At 37.8% G+C, this 22012-nt stretch overlaps 2 protein-coding genes across 7 annotated transcripts in view; one reads left to right on the top strand and one right to left on the bottom strand.

The window, feature by feature from the left end:
• The window catches only part of LOC146468385 (mediator of RNA polymerase II transcription subunit 14-like), a 91645-nt gene that overhangs the window by 34909 nt on the left and 34724 nt on the right, over window positions 1–22012 (top strand). For 3 of the 4 annotated variants that reach the window (XM_085124641.1, XM_085124642.1, XM_085124639.1), the window contains exons 36-38: window positions 793–915; window positions 1703–1910; window positions 3004–3223. In XM_085124641.1, coding sequence (XP_084980767.1) covers window positions 793–915; window positions 1703–1910; window positions 3004–3065 — 393 coding nt within the window. In that variant the 3' untranslated portion in view covers window positions 3066–3223. Of the gene's footprint in view, window positions 1–792; window positions 916–1702; window positions 1911–3003; window positions 3224–22012 lie in introns of those variants that run through there. The other variant, XM_085124640.1, reaches the window with a different exon arrangement.
• The window catches only part of LOC146468384 (uncharacterized), a 66896-nt gene continuing 48421 nt past the window's right edge, over window positions 3538–22012 (bottom strand). For 2 of the 3 annotated variants that reach the window (XM_085124644.1, XM_085124646.1), the window contains 8 exons: window positions 21677–21909; window positions 20263–20549; window positions 18172–18504; window positions 17276–17426; window positions 14723–14756; window positions 13068–13151; window positions 12278–12361; window positions 3538–4468 (listed from right to left, as the gene is read on the bottom strand). In XM_085124644.1, coding sequence (XP_084980770.1) covers window positions 4191–4468; window positions 12278–12361; window positions 13068–13151; window positions 14723–14756; window positions 17276–17426; window positions 18172–18504; window positions 20263–20549; window positions 21677–21909 — 1484 coding nt within the window. In that variant the 3' untranslated portion in view covers window positions 3538–4190. The remainder of the gene's footprint in view (window positions 4469–12277; window positions 12362–13067; window positions 13152–14722; window positions 14757–17275; window positions 17427–18171; window positions 18505–20262; window positions 20550–21676; window positions 21910–22012) is intronic. The other variant, XM_085124645.1, reaches the window with a different exon arrangement.

Raw genomic sequence — 22012 nt, 5'->3', positions numbered from 1 at the left:
TCCCAGTTATAAGTCCTGTATTATCTAGGAATGTGCAAGCTGTTGCAGAAGCCTGACAAAATTGTTAGCTCTGGTTGTCTAGGTTTATCGTGGTCATGTGCTACTTCACCTACCTGACTCTCTTGACTTCTTTTCATACCTACCCACCCACCCACCGTCCTTAACTTCCTCCCTCCCTCCCTCCCTCGCACCCCCAAATAACTATACTTAGTCAATTTTATATTGATAAAGGTACAATTTCAAAGAACTTTCCTTAAATAATTTTTTGTGAGGCGTTGTTCGAATATTTAGAGGAACATCATTCCAGAGATACCGTCCAAAAATAGAAGGACAAAATTAGGAGTGTTCCCTTGCAGCAAAATTTTGCCTTCTTGCGAGAAAACCGCCATCCGCACAGGCCAATTTTAAACTAATGTGCAGCGGTGGCAGAAGAGACTACGAATTGAAATTACTCAATTGGCATGCAAGCACCGGCAGTTTAAACGACGTTTTGGGTTTCACATGTTATTGTCGCAAAAAGCACAAAAACCTTAAACCTTTAACCCATTGACCTGACGAAAAGCTAACACCCACCCACCCCTCCCCTCCCATAAAAAACCCCAAAACAAAACAAATACGTTATTCGTAGTGGAGACACACTTGGCTAGCCAAACCTTGTCTACAGGTTCTCCTTTAAATACTACAGGCATTTCAATAGCCGTTGGTCAGTATCAACCATCATTTTGGAGCCATCAGGGTGCGGATTTAAGCTGAATCTTTGTTCACTTGTTGATTGTTTCCTTTATGTTTTAGAATCACGATCCGACCAAATTAAAATGGCGAGTTGAATGGTGCCTCAGCATACCTCCCAACGCGCCTGAAATTGCTCCTCCCGGAACTCCAGCAGTGGTGCTCAAGAATAAGATGTTGTTCTTTGTAAGTTATATTTAACTCTGGAAGAATTATGCGATAATAATGAAAGCGATAGGAGGGTCTAAAAAACGCCAGCTAGAGTAAAACGTAGCTACTAAACTGTCGTACGTCAAAGGCTGCCCTTGTTCAAGAGAAATGTTGCTAAATTATCTGAATTCATTTCGTAAGTTCCCATATTGAATTTTGTGAGGCTGTAGCGGTTCATTATCTGATGCCTTTTTCGTAATCTCTTTTCGCTAAGAGGCTTTCAGTCAGAGCGAAATACCTAGGGCTCTAAGGAATACGACTTGTGCTTATATAACATGCTGTCAACACCAGGAGTAAGTATTGGGTTGACACGCGTTGATTTCCTGTAATGAAGTAAGTGACCATTTTGTTGATTCGCCTTTACTCCGGTTTGTGTATCACTAGTATCCAGCTCCTAGTAGCTTGATAGGTCAGTTGTCAAGGCGCTGTTTCATTTTGAATAATCCATTTTGAAATATGTTCTCCCCAGTATTTCTCCATAATTCTTGTTCTCTTTAGGTCTAACATTAATCCAATCACAACCTTCTTCACTCAAAAGGATGGTCCACACACTACTGAAAATCTACACAAGGCAATTCCAAGTACAGTTCTTGATTGTCTTGTTGTACGTCACGCGACGTCCTTTTTCCGCTGCGCCTAATTATCTGCATAATTAGTGTGCATAATTCTCTGTTCGTGGGCGTTGAAATTCAATGTAGGTCAAAATATTCTAAGTTTTTTCTTGTAACTTCTGAACACTTTTTTTTTTTTCATATGTTAACAGATTCAACTCAGTAAACCCATCCCAACGTCCCTCACGGGAGAGGAGCAGATCGTTGTAGTTCCCATTCTTCACGAAATACAAAACAATACGGTCCAACAGGCTGAAGTCCCGCGCCAGTCCTCTGCGGTTGGTTCATCCACGACTGCCACTCACGCAGCCATAGTCACGGCGACGTTGAAGCGATGGAGTGAAGTTACACCAATGACTGGTAAGAAAAGCCAGCGACACAGTAAGCGATTCTATACGGTCTTCGCTTAGACTTCACTTCAATCGCTGGCGCTTGTTGGTGATTTGTGGTTTCAGTCGTTTAAGGACGGCGCCCACTTTTGTTACTGCGCATACGTTCTGCGCATCGCAAGATACTCGGGTTTCGTATGGGTGGTGCCTGCTAATACAGGAATATGTTTGCGCGGATTAAAACTACACAGCTTTTGGTATCTAAAAAGAAATTTGGGGGTAACCATGCTTTTTTCAGAGATAATTAAGCTTCAATTTAGGAAAAAATCCCATACATTCATTGCTTTATATTTTGGCGCTTTTTAGAGATATTATTGCTTAATTATCTTTGAAAAATGCGTGGCTACCCCCAATTTTCGTTTTGGATTCCAATAGCCCTTCCTAAGATCTGCTTTTCCCGCAAAGTCATAAACCGCACAAAAATACTTCGGTATTTGTAGCCACCGTCCTTAATATAGGCACACGAGGTGTTGTTTCCGAGTTTCGTGGAACTACTAAATCTGATCGGCGATCTCGATGGCTCTTCGTGCCATCAAAATTGCTGCAAAAAATAGCAGGGAAGCCGGTGCGTAATTTTTGGCTATCACCAGCACGTTTCAAACGACTCTTTCCAGTCAATTCGAATAATGTTGCGGTTGCCTTTGAGTGGGCGAACTTTATCCTTCAAAAGTAAATCAAAAGTTTAGTTTTTGCGCTTCCTTCAGTTACCCAACCGAAGTTGAAAGTTAAGAAGGAAATGTTCCTACGTGATTTCATTTAAAAGAGTATCTGGTTGGGATCACAAAGTTGGGTGTTTATTGGTACAAAGCGCGATCGTTACCTGCTGCTGTTGGAAATGAGAGCAAAATTAGCAGATGTTGAAAACATAATGGTCCAATTTGCTACAAATTACCTGTCCTGGTTGTCTCTGGCCATAGAAGGACTGAGTCGGAATTTGATTCCAACTTGAAAAAGTTACAAGTTCTCTCTGCGCCCTAAAATCGCCTATTCGCAAAATAAGCTATCGCAGCTTATTCTTGCTATTCGGAAATTAAATTAAATATTCTTTGTTCTTCTGTTTTTAGGTGAATGTACAATTTTCTCAGCAGTGTTGGAGCTCGCCAGGAATCTGGACATTCCTCCTTAAATAGACTGCCTCATATTATTAGGTGGTGATCTGTAATATTCATTGGACCAAAATTTGTAAAATATATAGCCACATCCAATGCTGACAAAGTCAGGTAGTGTAGCAGTGTATTTTAGCAAATAAAATAAATGGTGGCCATTTATGGTCGTAACAAATGATATGCACTTGTTTTGCTGTCGAGCTTTAGCGAGATTAAACAGCCTTCTCGCCGTTGCCGATAAAGCAAGAAAATTAGAAAGTTAGGCTGGGTGCAAAGGTGATAAACCTGCTTTCGCAGGCCACCAGTTTACTTGATTCATTTTATAAGGCGGATGAAGCACGGATTGTTACACCTCTGGACCTGAAGAAAAGGTTTCACGGTCAAGAAGCACAACAAGCGCCTTACATGCAATGGGGACAACAATGACAATTAAAGTGTTAGAAAAATAAGATGGAAAGTATAAAAGGCTAATAGAAAGAAATTAACAATACGTTGAGACAAACTTTAATACGCTGTTTTATTGAGTAGACAATATCGTATGAATCGAAAAACAAATTTGAGGTGGTGCTGGGTTAAATGAGGTGATACAAGTAATTGGGTCTGCTTTAGGTTGTCCAACTTAAAAGTCCATTAAGATTTTGGTTAAGTATCAAAATCTCGTGCTGTGGAAACCTTTAAAAACGTCGGTAATAGGACGTTTTTCGCGATACCAAGGCCTCACAAAGTTGGGATATTTATAAGTGATATTAGTTAGTTTTTCTGTAAATAAACAATGAACTTTCCTTTAATCCAGAATCAAACTTTCACGTTTTCAAAAATAAAGAAATTTTGATATCACACAAGTCTACACAAATAACCTAAGGTCCTGTGAGGTACCTCGTGCAGACAAATGTTTTTCCACGCAGGGTTGAAGGTGACTTTGGCTGTAGGACTATAAATAGTTCCTTGCATCGGCTTGTACAGCGGCTTATCAAGGGATAGGTATGCACGGCACTACTCAGACTTTATTAAACGACATCACTTTATCCACAAGATAGCTATCTGGTACACAATATCCAGCAGCCTGTATCAGGCTATGATTGACAGTTACAGTTATCTAAATTCTGTTATTCCACGCCTTGTAATTAATCACCAACACGATCAAATCAAGAATAAGAGAGTTCCTCCGCTAACGCCTTGCATTCTACCAGGTCATCACACAAAGCGTCGTACAAAACCTGATAAGTAGCGGCGGAGCCTTTTCTTCGGTGCCAAGCCAGCAGCATCTCATAAGCCTTCCTGGCAAATCTACCATTTTCTCGATCGAATGCAGTTATCTCTGGTTCGTCGAATCCAAGGCGTCTCGCTAGTGACTTCCAATTATCTGCGATTTTCCTCGAAAGCCTCTCCAAATCATCTTTCGAACGATTGTTAAACTTTGTGACTGTAATAGCAAACAGAAAAGGCGGATTCAAGCAAGCAAGAAACAAAATTCGTTACCCAGGGTTTGTAATGATAATAATTTAAAATAATAATTTAAAAATTAATAACGCGCAAGTATCTAAATAGACATAATCAAATGCGCGCAAAGTGTCGAAAAGGCAAATTATAGCCTTTTCACCTCGTGTCTCAGTTTTCTTTGAGGGTTGCAAATTCTCAATGCACAATATTTTTGCAAAACATTAAAACCACGCCTACCTCAATAGTAGAAAAAAGAGCCATGCATAATAATCTTGCGCGGGCAGATTACATGATGCGGACTGGATAGCATAAAGGCTATGTTGTAATTAATGCTAGCTATTAACTAACACCTTGTTTAACTTCACTGGCTGGAGTGTTTGCTAATAGCGGAGCTCCGCGCGCGGAGCCCCATAGCTAAGAGTTGGTAAACCCATCAGTGCGACGAATTTTGGTTTGGTTATGATGTCACTTGCGTCCGACCGACCGACCGCACGTACGTACGCTCCTTCATGTAAGGCAATGTGAAATGAGATACTCAAACCCTGTGCTGCAGCCCGCTTTTTTTCGTTGGGAAGTTGCATGGCCAACTGCGTTTTAGAAAAAAAAAATTGCAATAATAATTTTGATAGAATACAAAGTCAATTTTTGTGACCAACAGTGGGAGAAAGAGCAATACGATTAGCGGCGGGAGAAACAAATTGACTGGCACATCATCAGAATCTTGCAGTGAAATCATTTTACTCAGATCCGGCGCGACGAAACGTTGGATTTTTCCTCTTGAAGTGGAACGTTTCGCTCACTTGACGTTGAAAAAACAAGAAAATATCAGCAATAGAATAAAAGGACTGGTTATTCTCAGAAGAGGCGAGTGTAATATTCCTGTGATTTTGTTGACAAAACTTTGCTGGTTTGATGTTTTGCAAGATATTGATTTCTTGCAGTGTTGACACGCAGTTTAACTTAAGCTTAAGCTAAATACTGCTAACTTAAGAGCAGTCTTTTGCGCTCATTTTTTCGGTCAATGTTTATTATTTCTGTTGAAGGTTTGTTTTCTAATCTCGTCCAATTTTGCCTTCCAACAGCGGGTGAAAGAGCAAGACGACTCGCGGCGGGAGAAACAGATGGACTCTTTTAGTGGCGGCACGTCATAAACAGCGGCCGAATCTTGAAGAGAAATCATTTTACTCTGATTCGACGAGACAAAACGTTGGATTTTTCCTATTGAAGTGAAACTTTTTGCTCACTTAACGTTGTAAAACGAACGAAAAAATCAGCAATCGAATAAAAGGACTGGCTATTATCCAAAAAGGCGAGTATATTCATGCGATTTTGTTGACAAAACTTTGCTGTTTGGCAAGATATTGTTTGTTTGTTTGTTTGTTTGTTGTTTTTTTTTTCGCATTGTCGACACTGCAACTTGTTCAACTTAAGCTTAATACTGCTAACTTCAGAGCAGTCTCTTGAGTTCATTTTTTCGGTCCATGTTGGTTATTTCCCTTAGGGTTTTATTTGTAATCTCACCCTGTTTTGCTTCATTTAAGATAATGAAAATTTGATTCTCAGCTTAAGTAGTCAGTTAAACAAAAGTCTCGCAACACTGTATCGTTGGCATAAACTACTGACAAGTTTTTCTCGCATGCATTTCTAATTTTAGCTTTCATTTGTGACCATCTTGACAGAGAACAAACACAAATACTTTAAACAATAGGATATCATGATAACGGCAAAGATTAAGGTAAAAGCGAATGTAAAATTGAAGTGTTATTTTAGTTTCATCAAAACAATGCCTACGCAAAACATTTTGTTTGTGCGATTTTTTTAAAGATCGTTGTTTCCTCATGCTATTTGACTCTCTAGTTTTTACTTACTTGAACGCGAAGCGACTGACACAAAGATTTTTATTATAACCGAACGACGGTTAAACTCAACGAACTTGAATAATAATTAATGGCTTAAATATCCCTAGCGGTTCACACATTCTGCACGCATTCATAGCTAAATTATTCCGAGTGGTCCACACATTCTGCACGCATCTAGTATTACAACAATCGTTGTTTGGTTTATTTCTGCACTGATTGCTATGAATTATCACAGCTTGTCTGTTTTTTTTGTTGTTGTTGTTGTTTTGTTTTTGTTTTTCATTTATTACTCCAGGATATATTTGAAGCGGTCTGTTTTATGGTCAGTGCAGCCTTTTTCTCGGAGGTTTACATTCGCCTTTCTTGATAAGCAAAATTTACTAGACTGTTACCAAACAGAGTAACGCGGTAACGAGTAACGGAGTAACGAGAAAACGAGTAACGGCAAAAATATTCCACAGGTTAAAAACAAAATCATAAAAAAAGAGAAAACGAGTAATGGGAAATAAAATTCGACAAGAAAAAAAAAAATAAATAAGAAATGAATTAAACATAAATTGCCAACGTAGATCGCGTGGAAAGGAATCGAAGATATCTTCGCGCCAAAAATATCACGTGGCCAATTCCTCCTGGGGTCCTTCCTCGATCACAGCTGGTGTCATGGAAAGTAAGCCCCTGAGAGTTTTTTTTCCTGTTGTTTCGTATAGATTTGTTTAACAGAGGACAGCTACGACAGCAACTATAACTGAAAACGGAGTCCTGGGGGGGAGGCCAAGATGGACGGCAGCGTTTTTGAGTAGTCCGTCCTGTGTAGCTCTCCGCTTCGTAATAAATGGCTGAAAAGGTAAGCGAATGCGACGAAAGTCCGCCCATCACTGGAGAGAAGAGAGTTGAAAGGCCTAGTAGCAGCAGCTCGCCCGAAATTCCTCCAAATAAGACTGCAAAGACTACAGAGCACATGGTCGAGCATGCCGATCTGTCGAGTATCTGGATCGCACTGAACAACATACAACGGAACACTGACGAGCTTCTTAAAGAGAACAGAGCTTTGCGCAAGCAACACGAAGAACTGCAGAAGTCGCTAGAGTTCCACATCGATAAACTGGAAAAATTAGAGGCGGAGAATAACAAGCTGAAACAAGATGTGAGCTCGCTCAAGAAAGAAGTTCGCAAAGCAGAAGATGAAGTTGCCGACTTAAACGACGATCTAGATGGTCTTAAAAGCGATCTGGACACCGCTATATGCCAAATAGACGATTTAGAACAATACACTAGCAAACATAATCTCGAAATTCACGGCATTCCTGAGTCTTCAGAAGAAAATCTGTCTGACAAGATCATCAAGCTTGGAAAGGTTCTCAATGTACATATTGTCAACAATGACATCGACATCTGTAATAGAATGGCTACGAGAAGATCTAACGGCGGTCCAAGACCAATCATTGTACGATTCAGATCATACAGAGCCAAAAATGAACTCTATAAATCCAAAAAGCACCTGAAGTCAGTAAGTTTAAACAACTATTTTCATAATGCAGGAGCTGTTTATATTAATGAGAACTTAACTAACTATAGGCATGAACTGTTCGCTAAAGTAAGAAAAGTTAAAAAGATCAACAACTGGCATAGCGCCTGGACCATTGACGGCAAAATTTTCGTCAGGAAGTCCCAAAGCGATCAAGTACATAGAGTATATGAAGTCGAAGATTTGGACAATATTCGTTAGGTTATAATCAAATATTTTTCTTTCCCACCCTCTCCCACATGTAACATAACATTATTTGAACGTTCCCTTTCAAAACCCTCGCTTCCCTTTCGCTTCATCAATTAATTATTTAAATTTTGGCGGAGAGTTTTGTAGGAGGGTTTTGTCTCTTTTCAACATGCCTTTAAAAAATGGCACTTATTCCCTTCTATACAATAAGCTGCTTCGCAGTTTAATTAGTGTTTCTATTATGTTAAGTGTTAGTTGCCATAGTGCACTTGTTGTACTCATCGTGATTTGTACCCGCCTTACTCAACGTATTGTAAATTGTTGTCAGCGCACCATCTGCACAAAACATTTCCATCGCAAGGCTAAACGCTATCGAACGTTGCAAGCTGTGGTTCATGAATTGCGTTAGAAAGAAATTCATAAATCTAGTGTGTATATGACCTTAAATGCTGTTTCTCTTAATGCATGAGGCCTCAACAAATCTATCAAAAGAAGAAAATTTTTCCGGTGGCTTCATATTAGAAAATTTGATGTAATTTTTCTGCAAGAGACGTACAGCGATGCTAGCTTGGAACATTTTTGGCGAGCAGAATGGGGAGGCGACATTTTCTTTGCGCACGGTTCAAAACACAGTAGAGGTGTTATGATTCTTTTCAGTCCCTCGCTCAGTAAAGAGGTGACGAATGTTACTGCGGATAAAAACGGCAGATTTATTATTGTAAAAACCACCGTCAACGAAGTCGAATTGTGCCTCGTTAATATTTATGCCCCAAACGACCAAAACCAGCAAATTTCATTTTTTCAGAAGATAACCGATTCTATTCGTGGCCAGCAAACTGACAAAATTCTTATTGGTGGAGATTTTAACTGCCCACTGTCCGCTTCCGATAAATTTGGAGGTAAAGACATTCAATTCAAAAAAAGTGTAATACATTCGATCGACGAACTCCGTTGCAACTATGACCTAGTCGATCCCTGGCGAGAACAACATCCACATGATACACAGTTTACATGGAGAAATAGCTCCGGGAAAATCAAATGTAGACTGGATTTCTGGCTCATCTCGAAGCATTTATTATGCCGCGTTTCGAAAACCGACATTTCCGCCTATCATGATTCAGATCACTCCCCTGTCACCATCTCGATCAAGCCTGAAGACAAACAAGAAGAAAGAGGCCCAGGCTACTGGAAATTTAATAATTCACTCTTAGAAAATGAAGATTTCGTCACAAAAATGAGCTTCATCATCAAACACGCCGCCCAAAAACACAAGTTCTTGCGGCAATCCCTAAAATTTGGAAAAGCGAAATCGTAGGTAATCTCACTAACGGCGATAACGAACCAGTTCCATCCCTTGACATCTCCTCTACAAAAAAAGCCCGTGTGATGCTTGCAGAAAGATCCTTTTCTCTCCCCATCGTTGAAATCAATCTTAGAAAACAAGGGTTGAATGTAAAGGCAGTATACGAGCTTCCTTTTAAAGTCACAGTCGAAAACAAACTGAGGAGCTTCCAATTCAAACTAATTCATAACATCATACCCACTAATCACTCTCTTTACAAAATGAATATAAAGGCTTCTCCAGAATGTGAACGCTGCCTCTTTCCGAACGAAACGCTTATTCACATGCTTTGCGAATGCCCCGACGTTAAAATCTTTTGGAAAGACATAATGATGTGGTGGAATGCTAAGCGCTCTGACAACATTAGTCCTAGGAATACTGAAATCCTGTACGGTTACAAACATGAAACGACCACCTTCTACGCGTTAAACCATTATCTTCTTATTGCTAAATATCATGTTTTTCTTGCAAGAAACCAGTCTGAGACTTAAATTTAAAGGTCTTTCTTGCCTTACTAGACAGCAAGATCAAATGTGAAAGACAAATAGCCATCAGAAATTCTAATTACGAAAAATATAGAGCTAAGTGGACCACTCTCAGCAACTACGATGCGTGAAGCACTTTAAGCATGAAAGTTAGTAAGGGGAATCTTTTATTATCTCTTGTATGTGTGGGTGGGGTACGTGTGTGTGTGTGTTGTGTTAGCATCGTATGCAAGATGACGTAGCACGTGTATTTATTTCGTAATTAGTTAAAAAGAATACAAGCAATGTAAGTACAATTTCTGTAAGTAGGTCAAGCAATGTAATGTAATGTAGTAATAGTAGTGTAACTCAAATAGTCATGTAACGTAGTATTGTTTGTATGTGTCGTTGCTATGAATAAAAAAAAAAAAAAAAAAAAAAAAAAACTATAACTGAAAACAAGGGAGCCTTGGTTACCCAAGAAGTAAGCTTACAAACATTGTGTGTTTGCTTGTTTGTTACCGTTCTTTCCTTCGCTGCTTCATTTATGCTTTTTTCCTGCCAAACAGATAACTGCAATATCGTCGTCATTACGGACAGTTCAAGGCAAGGTTTTTCTTATAGAGCACAAACACATTTGCTGGGCAAGTTTTCGAATCTTTTAGCGAACAAAGTAAGAAGCGATAAAGCAAGAAAATGATTCTTAAGTTTTTTTTTTGTGTGGCAAAAAATTCGAACTCTGCCATTTCAATTCGTTCTAAAAATACAGCGCAATATGGCTTGCAATACTGAATGACTTGTTATCGAAGTATTGTATGTGATTGTAGAAATGGAGCAAACCAATTGACTCATGATTCAAGAAATACATCAATTTATTTCACCAGAAGCTGCGTTTATTTACTTGACTGAGATCTTTAAATAGAAATTTGATATATAATACCAAGCGAAAATTGCAAAATTCTTCTTTTTTTTTCGTTTAACCTGTGAAATTTTTCCCCGTTACTTTTTTTTAATTTATTTTTTTATTTGTCTTCCGAATACAAAATATTTACAATATCTGAACTAAGTACACGTACATTTGTCAGTCAAGAGACGGCAGTTCTTGGTTTGTAACTGCATGTCTCTCGCATGTTTTGGGGGCTTCTGATCAGTACATGAAAGAATGTGAATAAATTAAAACTTGTTCGCGATTCAATGTTAAAATAATCTTCACATTTAATTTACTTCTCTGAAATTTTTCTTTTCAAATCAATTTTTTGTTTTTCCCGTCGAATTTTTTTTCCCGTTACACGTTTTCTCTTTATTTATTATTATTATTTTCTTAAACCCGTGGAATATTTTTGCCGTTACCCGTTTTCTCGTCACACCGTTACTCGTTACTGCGTTACTCTGTTTAGTAACACCCACTCTAGTCTGTGACAGTGCTACATAGCGCCCGTTGACTGTTCACAATTCAAACTGGTTCGCCTCGATCATCTTAAAAACTAAAAAATTATATAAAAACAGAAAAAATAAATATCTTTTGGAGTCCATTGAACAAAACTGTATGCAAATATGACTTTGAGCGTGATGAAAACTATCGTAACTCGATAAATAGCCAATCCCGTCCTGAATATTTACCTACAGAGTACATAAATTTGGACCCCCACTCACATTATCATGTATCTTAAAATGTCAGTTCCACTTAAATTGATTTTTGGGGTTCAAGAGGATACCTTTCTACCTTATTTCCTTATTTTAGGCCAAAGGAGCCAGAAGAGGGTCAAAATATGTAACGCTTAAAACAAACAACAGTCGTTTGAATGGGAGTTTATTCAGAAGATTTGGGTACATAGAGTTTCGTAACATGGCGAAGGGTCACGCAAAACCAAGGGACATGTAGTTGCATTCTGATAAGTACCTATCATTTTCCGTCAACTGAAACGAAACAATAACTTGTAAGTACTGGTTACGTTGTCAAATAATTTCGTTGTACTTTCCGTTTCCTTTCCGAAGTAATTTTAGTCTGTGAGAACCTACGTGTTGGCGTTCTTTGTTCAAACGACCCCCAACTCCAAACCGCATAATTAAGAGAATATTTAATCAAGAAAGATAACGTTTGAAGCGATTTGCCATGCAGAATCTCAATTTCAAATCTCAGTGAAGTTTAGAAAATTTAGTAGAAGTACGGGTTTCCAAACTAATCTTAGTTTTTCTTAGCCTTGTGGTTTCTAGGCCTGGTTACTGGCGCTTTGTGATGAAATGACTCCAATTGACGTTTGGAAATTCAGATTTTCCCCGTCTAAATCTGAGCGAGACAACTTCACAGATCAGTGAGTGTATAGTCGGCTAAACGGATGCACTTCAATAACAAAAATTAGGCCATACATTAAGATCTTTTCTTTCCTAGTAGTATACATGTGATTTGGATTACCTTCAGAAGCAAGTTTGCTTCGTTTGGCAGCAGAGGTGCGAGCAAACGCGAACCCTCGGTCCTCGTGATCTTCAGCGGAAGTGCCTGTGTGATAAGAAAATAAAAGCATCAGATTTTCCCAGTACGACTTTAACTACCTATATTTGGAAAGACCTTCCAACTCCTTTAAAAAACTCATACAAAGTGTGTCTGCTTTTCCGAAACAAATTATACGTTATTTACTGTCAGAACAACAAATGAACTAATTCTCTTTTATGCTGACCTCGTAACATAGTTAACATTTTACAATTAATAGGTTCTTCCTTCCTTTTTGCGTTTTCATTTTTTTTCTTTCTTTTTTGCCTTTTTTGCCTGCTATCTAGCACCTAAATTAGCCAGGGAGCTAACAAGATAACCAAATTATTATTATTATTAATTATTATTACCCAGTGACACAGGCATACAAAGAAAACGAAACTCCGAGTTCTCCCAGTCAGAGAATCGAACCTATGACCTTCCGATTACTGTTTCGGTTGCTCTACCGACTGAGCTGTAGCAGACTCATGAGAGTTAGGCCATTAAACTAACTGCGAGCTTCCAGGATTTGAATATAGAGGCGTTGCATATGTAAGAGAAACCTGATATTATGTATTAAGCCTGATTGACATTGTTCAATGCCGTATATTCTGAAAACAGTGGTTTTTAAGTTCAACACGATGTAACCATGGTACTTCATTTTCAATAGCGCATAGTAAAACTAAAAATTTAACGTAGGCCATATATATATATTTTTCCGATTGATTTGGAATACCTTCAGTAGCAAGTTTCCTTTTTCTGGAAGCAGAGATACAACCATACTCTAACCCTCGGCTCCCAGGATTTTCAGTGGAAGTACCTGTGTGATAACAAAAAAAACGGCCAATAGAGAATACATTGATAATGATGTATGCTATTTTTTCAGTCAGCAACACAGGCATACAAGGAAAAAGAAAATCCGAGTTCTTCCATAAGGGGTCCGCGAACATACCACTGAGCTACAGGAGACTCGTGGAAGCTAAAACCATCAAACTAACTGCAAACTGCTAGGAATTAAATGTAGTTGAGTGGATAGAAATCTGATGTTATGTTTTAATCCCGGTTGACATTGTTGAAACCATTTATTCTTTATACATTTTAATAGTTCAGCATGATGTCACCATGGTACCTAAATTTCAATAGGGTATTTAATTAATTTAATTTTTGTTTCAATCCCATCTGTGTTCCTTTACTCCACCTATCACTTAATTTCTATTAAGTGGAGAGTCACTAGTTAAATTCCACCAAAAACGATAAAATTCCGAAAAGAGAGGTATTGCCATTTTATACACTTTGCGTAAAGATTCTTCAGTGACTATAAATAATAAAATAATAAAATAAAATAAGATTTATACCGCGCAGTTTCTATAAAAATATTCAACTGCTCCTTACAAAAGATATTCAAAATAATAAACAAAATAAATAAGACTCAGAATATACAATTCTAAAATTAAATTAAATAATCTAAACTAAATAAATAGATGCCGTTAAATAATTGAAACTAATTAAATGCCTTATTAAATAAAAAAGTCTTCAGTCTACTTTTGAAAATGTTAAGACTGGAAATAGACCGTATCGTAGATGGAAGCAGATTCCAATCAACCAAACGATCTATCACCCAAGGTCTTCTTAGTTCTTACTTTTGGTGGTGTTAATAAAACTCCTGGGTCCTGAAAAAACCTCTGTTAGCTCATCATTTAGTGAGCTTCTCAGGAGGTCCTATGGGGACTATATAGAGACAGATGAATACAGACCGACCGACCGATGGACAAGCCGATAGGCAGGCAGATGAAGCGGGCTAATAGGAGGAAATTGAGGTAATAAAACTCAATAAAATTGCCTGAATTTCGCTTGGAAACCACACAGGAATTGAAAGGATAACATAGCAGAAGTTGGGTAAACTATTTGTATTTTAAATTCATTCAATCTCGTACCCAGAGTCTTCCGGCTTTTTGGTCAGCGGGGCAACGCCGGGAAGACTCTGGGGACATCAAATTTTATTACCGCAGGATTTCTGCGGTAAAACAATGGAAACCGTTACGGAACAGCCAATCAAAAAAATTGAATTTTTTCGATGTCCCCAGAGTCTTCCCGGCGTTGCCCCGCTGACCAAAAAGCCTGAAGACTCTGGGTACGAGATTGAAATTCATTAGAATGTGTAAGCCCTTAGTAAAGATGAGTTTTGGCCCATGCAAATCACGTGCTCAACCGTTTAATAGCATTAATTTAATTAGGAGCTTGGGTTTCTTGTGATTTCAGTTTAACTCTCAAACTGCTCCTTTTATTTGCTAACGTGTATCAGAGTCATAACTAAAGGGCCTATAAATGGTGGAAAAATCATACGATGGCTTATTTTAACACAAGATAGTAAACTCTTGTGTAGATACTTACCAGGGTCATGGATAGATTGAGGGTTATTCGAGGCCTGAAAGAAAAGAAATTAAGTTCAAACATTTATGCGTCAATAATGGTCAATTCTACCCAAATTTGGAAAATTATTTAATCAGTAGAAACTGTGGCTACGATATCAATTAATGCTAAGATGAGATACTGTAAGATGTAAGGAAGAAGTATTGGTGGGTAAAAATGTAACTGTCACCGAGAGTCTGCGCGTGGAAGTCACCAAACAGATCACAAATAAGCATAATTTTCAAACCATCACGTCATTGCGCCTTCATTGATTTCCACTATCAGTTACCTTACTATAGAAAGGTGACGTTTTTGTTATTTACGGTAATTAAATAAATAAACCAGAACCGCAAATGAGGAAGTTTTCCATTGATTCTATAAATTAAGAAGGCAAGGTGGTCTTACCACACATCATCCCAAATGTACTGAAAAAGGATGCCAAGAACGACAATTCTGAAAGCAAGAGTTCACCTAAAATATCTCACACAATGAATCCACTAGACAAAACATTAGTGCTGTTTTAAACTCTGTCCTTAACGTCCAAAAAATAAGACCATTACGTCACCTGACGTGGGGTTATGTCATTGACTGCTTTACAGCCGCCATCTTCGATTTCTCGATTTCTTCAAAATCACAGAAAACCATTCAAATGGACCCCCAAAACAACGAAAACATCAAGGAAATGATAAAATAGTGTAAAAATGTAAAATTAACTCTTGATATTGTTCGTAAAAAATAAAAATAACCCGAACGTTTTTCGAAAGAAGTCTTCTAAAATCATGTTGAAAGTTGTGAATGTTCAAAGTCAGGGCGCGAACTTTGCCACTATCCCCGCCCCCCAACACCACCACCACCACTACCACCAAACAAAAAAAAAACAAAACAGGTTGAATGAGGTTAATGGGGTTGAGGGATTTAACACTCCAAAGCGAATAACACAACTTCAGCGTCCTTTTCCTATAATAAAGTATGAGGAAATTAATTTTATGAAAAACACGACGCCCCTGAGTTTTACAACAGACATGTTTCGGCAGTTGCCTCTGCCATCTTCAGTGTGAAATGAACTTGTAACAAATTACAGTGGAATATAAATGCTAAAAAAAATTACAATAATAATAGAAAATAATTAAGACCATAACAATAGTAACACAAAATTTTTTATTACTATTGTTATGGTCTTAATTATTTTCTATTATTATCAGGTGTCAGGTTTTAAATCGCTTTTTTTTTGGGGGGGGGGGGGGGGGGGCGAAGTCGCTAACAGCTATAAAAACGTGTTTGGACGAGATGGAAGAGTTTAAAGGAAGAGATACAGCATTACAAAAAAAGCTTACAAAAAAAGGTTTTCAAAAGTGAGAGTGCTTAAATATTAATTGCTTTTATAGATTGGATATGAACGATGTACATTTTTGTCCCGCAGTGAATAGTGAAAGAAATAAACACCGTCGAATGAAAAACCGCTTTGGCTTAAATTGCAGAATATCCTGCCACTCGAGCAACATTCTACGTAGCCGGCTAACCAATTAATATGTATTTTTAGTTCTTTAAACGATGTAGTTTTTTATGCAATGAGTCAAGCTGCGCCTTTCTCCCACATTTTGTGTCTGCAGAGGTTTTTAGAATAGCCATAAAACAGCAGTGAACAGTTAAAGAAGAAAAAAACATTGTCGAATGAAAAACCGCCGCTTTGGCTTAAACTGCGGAATACCCTGCCACTCGAACAGTCTACGTAGCCGGCTAACTCATTTTAACAACCTTTGCCGTGTTTCGGAGTTAGAACAGCTTACACATGCTGATTGACATTGTCCGACTTAATAAATTCAATTTCCAATCATTAGTTTCAATGTTAAAGTTGTGGTTTTTGTAGTAACTCACGACAACGATTGTTCTTTAGGAGGGGCATTTGACAGACAAATCCGACGATAAGGTAGTGCATTTGAACACCATTTTGGCCCGAGGGGGCGGGAATTTGAACGATCCAATCTTCAAAAGTTCAAATGCCCGGGGTTTGCCCGGGGGGGGGGGGGGGATGTTGAAGTTTCGAGTTGATCGGCGCATTATTAATCGGGTTAGGAATCGGCAGTGACTGCCACAGTTGAATTTTTCGTTTTCTCTCTCGAACTATCTTGATACATAAAAGTATTGGAAACACTAGAAGCACATTCATCTTTAGTTTTACTATTTGCATGGAATTTGTTCCATCGTCTTCTGTGAAATATTCCAAACAATTTGACTGATCGATTACTGATTTTTTTCCCCGTAAAGTCTTTATTCTCGATGGGCATTGTTTTTCACCGCCAACAACCCAAAACCAGCAATTACAAAATCTGGCCCCTTTTTTGTCGTTGTTGTTGTTGTTGTTGCTTTTGTTTTTTTTTGTTTTTTTTCATCATTGGCTTTGAGAGACAAAGGTTTGTTTGTTACTAAACGAAAATTAACGTGACGTGACGCGCTGATGAGTAGCAACACAATAAGTAGAAAACGATGAAAAAGGAACGCGAAATAAATCATGATGAGAATGTAGACAACACACACCTCACGATCAATATTCACTCTTAAGTACAGCTCCGCCAACCTGTCTTTCCCTGCACGTTCAGAAGTGCTGTGGAATTGCACTTTAGAAAGCGTCTGATCATTGATCACACGAACAGGCAGCTGACGATCGCACCAATCATCGCCATCAAACCTGTGGGCAAATAAATAAAAATATGTTTTTTTACAAAACAAAATGCAAAATTGCGAACGTTTGATGTTTAATTACCTTGTAAAGATAACCATACTTCTCAAGTAATGACTGTCACTATTTTTGGTTAAATACTTAAGTTCACTACTTCTATGTAACAAAAAATGGTAGTAAAAATGCATCGCACCATTTTATTTTTTTATCATTATTATTCCATAGCAAAATCTACTTTTTCCTTTTACAATCTAACTCGATACGTGAACGAGCGAATCTCAGTTTGTTTCAATGTTTACCCTTTCTGCAACCTAAAAATGAATTCAGCTAAGGAATCTGAATGGATCATAATGTGTTAGCGCAAACAAAAATCCATATTAAACGCCCAAAAACGATCGTGAAAAGCAGAAAATGACATCCGCGAAACACTTTTCTTTAATATTGTCATTGCTTGCCCCTGATTTGGACAATTAAGGAATCCATTCGATCATTTTAGGTGTTAGTAGATAAAATGAAGAACTGTATCATAGCGCTACATTTAACGACCAGCCCTATTTACGTGCTTGCGTCATAATTTAGACAATTTTCCATCCAGCGACTTTTGAGAGGCACCCTCCCCCAATCACTAGGTTAAAACTTAGAGCCATAAATCGGACATTTCTCGAACAAAACCGTCAGCCCGTAAATTCCTCATGACTGGAATCTATCAATCCGACTGGCTTTTATGTCTAATTGTCACACAACTTACACTTACACGAGATGAAATTCATTCAAGTCCTCCTCGGTTATGGGGCTGATGCCTCCGGAAACACAAACAAATGCCAAATCATACTCTGGAATCATCTTTTTCACCGACTTTACCGTACGGAATACAATCCGTTCCCTTTCAAGCTCTGATTTTAGTTCTGTTCTAAGGTGGTTAGGGCAGCAAATTAGGCGTAAAACTACTTCTTCTTCTTCTGATGATGAAAAGAAGTAAGCGAAGAAAACTGCCCGCCTTGGGGGATTCCAAATGAGGCTGGAAAGGACTCTCAAAATTCTAGAATCAGGGGGCTTCACCTTGTTCCAGTCGAGAATATAGGAGTACCTGAAGGAAGGAGAAACGAAGGATAGAGAACTGACTATTGAATTGACTATTGATTAATTACACTGAATTCATGCCCCAATAGTGGTTTATTTGTAAAGAGTGTAGTCAAGGTATAGTCTGTTCCCTTTAATTGTCATCCAACAAATTAAAGAAGCCTGGAAACTAAGCAGTACCAACGGTTTATCGGATAACCCTCGAACAATGCCGGGGATTAGGAGCATTAGTACTACACAGCAATAAAAACTGTTCTCTTCCGATTCTCTGGTACATGTATATTCCTGTTCGTCAAGATAGTACGCCCGCTTTCATTGGTCGATAGGTGCGTTTAGATGAGAGTATGTAAACACGTTTGTGACGTCACGCTTTCTGTGTTTCCCCGAGGAATATTTTATAAAAGCAATAGAGGAATTTTTCTGTGTTTACATAGCCTCATCTAAACACTCGGCGGGTTGGGAGAATTTTCAAAAGGTAGGCAAATTTTCGACTAGGTCTCAGGTTTGCATAACTGTTTTGAATTCTCCCAACCCCCCTCGTGTCTAGATGAGGCTATGTATCACGGAAAAAGTCTTCTATTGCTTAACTATAATAATATAATATATTAGTATAAATCTACTAGTGTTCTATCACGAATGCCGTTCTCTGATTGGCTACGCTACTCACTATCTATTCTGTGATAGATAGTGAGTAGCGGTTTTCAACAAAATGGCGGCCGCTTCGTCGCGTTTTCGAAGTGTCTGCGATGAGGAAATAGATAATTTACTTGTTTAGTTTTGACCGACTAGTAGATTTATACTAAAACAATTAGATTATTCGCTCTCGATTTCTATGCGTGATAGCTGATTCGGGCTGCGCCCTCATCAGCTATCACGCGATAGAAATCTCGAGCTCATAATCTAATTGTTAAATATAATATAATATAATATAATATAATATAATATAATATAATATAATATAATATAATATAATATAATGTAATGTAATGTAATGTAATGTAATGTAATGTAATGTAATGTAATGTAATATAATATAATAATATATTATTAAAAACTGGATCATTGTATAATGCAATTCGAGCGATTTGATTGGCGTAGCGGCCATGGTATATGAGCCATTATACCATGCCATACCATGAGGAAAAGAGACCATTAAATTGTCTTCTAATTGTTACTTGCAAAGCGGAATTCGCAAAATGTAGCAATATTTTGTGATAATAATAATAATTTTGTTAATAAACAATTATTCCACTCACGCTTATAGTATAGTATAGTATAGTATAGCATAGCATAGCATAGCATAGCATAGCATAGTATAGTATAGTATAGTATAGTATAGTATAGTATAGTATAGTATAGTATAGTATAGTACAGTACAGTACAGTACAGTACAGTATAGTATAATATAATATAATATAATATAATATAATATAATATAATATAATATAATATAATATAATATAATATAATATAATATAATATAATATAATATAATATAATATAATATGAATGTAATGTAATGTAAATAATAATTATAATATAAAATAAACCGCCCTCTGATCTTTCTACCAGACGAAATCAGCAAGATCTTTCATTATAATGGTTACTTCTAATAAACAACTCTTCAACTTGCGCTTTTTGAATATGGGATAACGATAGGCAACAAAGCAGTAGCGCCGAGGTGGCTATCAGTCTTCCCATATCCAATAAGCGCGAGTGGAATAACCATATCATATCATATACAAAGAAATGATTTTTTTCTCACCCGGAAAAGCGTTCAACCTGGAACCTAACAAACTTCCCGTCATAACTTGGAGGGATTTCGAGATCGTCAGTAATTTCAATCCATTCTTTACGTTCGCCATCAGACCTTAGAAAAAGCACCCTGACACGGCATGCTGAGGACTGAGAAATACCCCCGTGTTGATGAGATACTGGCAATTGTATTATGACGGGCTTTAAAAACTCAATACTTTGGGAGCAGGCGATTCGCAATATTGGTCCAACCATCACGTTATCGTCATCAAATGCTTCACTGGGAACTTCTTGCACCTTTACGATAACAAGAAAAAAATGTACTGTCAAACTTGTAAATTATTTTGGGCAGTTCTCAAGTGGTCCTTAAAATACGACAACTGTATTACAACGGTCTTTACTAAGACTAGTGGGAATAAATGCAGCACAGATGGGGAAAAGACAAATTATTCCACGTCTTTAATTTTCGAAAGATTAAGGTGGCTCTGAATCCTTTAACTTTTTATGAACATGTTGTTTACAGTTCCATAATAAAAAAAAAATGAGGGTTACCCATCTCGTTTTTGAGTTTACTACTACTTAAATGTAAAATTAAGGGCGTTTTAGTAGGCTATACTGTTGCTATGGTAACCTCTGTTATGTCGAGAAAATGACAGCAGCCTCTTCACCAATATTTGGTTAGACATCGTTGTTGTTGCATCGACTGATAAAGGGTGGTAGTATTGATCTGTCAAAGTATAAGTGCTGGAAAGTGACAAATACCAGTGCCAGCCACGTTAATTTGCTAAATTTAGTTTTCTTCTAGCTTTTATGTGTATTGGCATTCCGGGAAATGGCCAATGGAGTTGAAATGCACTGCAACCCAAGACTATTTCCACCCTTGTTTCGTTAAAGGGAAAGCGTCATGGGGGTTTTGACCTCTTTTGTTAAAAATGGTGAAACACGAACTTCACTTCACTGCAAAATAATTCAACAAAGAGAGGAAGGAAATCAACTCAAGTCTTGAAATGAACAACTCGTTATCTGTTCTAGCGCATTTTGGAAAAAAAATGCATATTCGAGCCTAACATTTTTCAAGTTTCAATCCATACGGGCCTACCCTGTCTCTGGCCAGAGGCAGTAATCGACAGTTTTATTGCACTGGGTGATAATTTATAACAAAAGTAGACAATTATTTCTGTTGCTGTTGACAGGGAACATTTTTGGGTTTTGGAAAAAATCATCAAACTTGCGTGATACTTACCCTTTCAGTCCAATGGTGTTAAAGATTACTCTTTTAGTTTTACACAACTTAGGAATCTTCCGGACACTTAGAAAGTCTGGTGATGCTATTTCAAAAGTGTTTCTTTATTCTCTGATCCACAGACTGTCACTTTATCAAGTATGCTAAGAGAAAACAAGACATTTCATTGCCATCCCTTTACCTTCACTTGCAGACTAAACTTTCCTTTGAGTGGCACGGCTTTTTTCGGGATCGTAATCAAAACACCAGGATAATTAGGATGATTGAAGGAACCTCCATCGGATGTGACAGTGTAAAGGGGAGATGACTTGAGGCGCGAAACCACTGCATATGTCGAGCACTTAATTATCTCAGCTTGCACAGCAGGAAAGACGTCTGGAACGTCTTTAGCTGAAGGGTGTTCATCCTCAATTTCTGAAATAAATACATTAAATTAGAGAAAAGATAACCCCTTTGCGACTCTAAGGAAGAAGCAAGGACCCTTTCTGTCTTTTCACTGAATACCAGTAAGCTTTGC

This window comes from Pavona decussata, unplaced genomic scaffold, assembly GCF_977016875.1.
Source record: "Pavona decussata unplaced genomic scaffold, jaPavDecu1.1 SCAFFOLD_131, whole genome shotgun sequence".
NCBI classification, from domain to species: domain Eukaryota; kingdom Metazoa; phylum Cnidaria; class Anthozoa; order Scleractinia; family Agariciidae; genus Pavona; species Pavona decussata.
The sequence above is the reverse complement of the archived record's forward strand: the minus strand, read 5'-3'. Positions and strand labels throughout refer to the sequence as shown.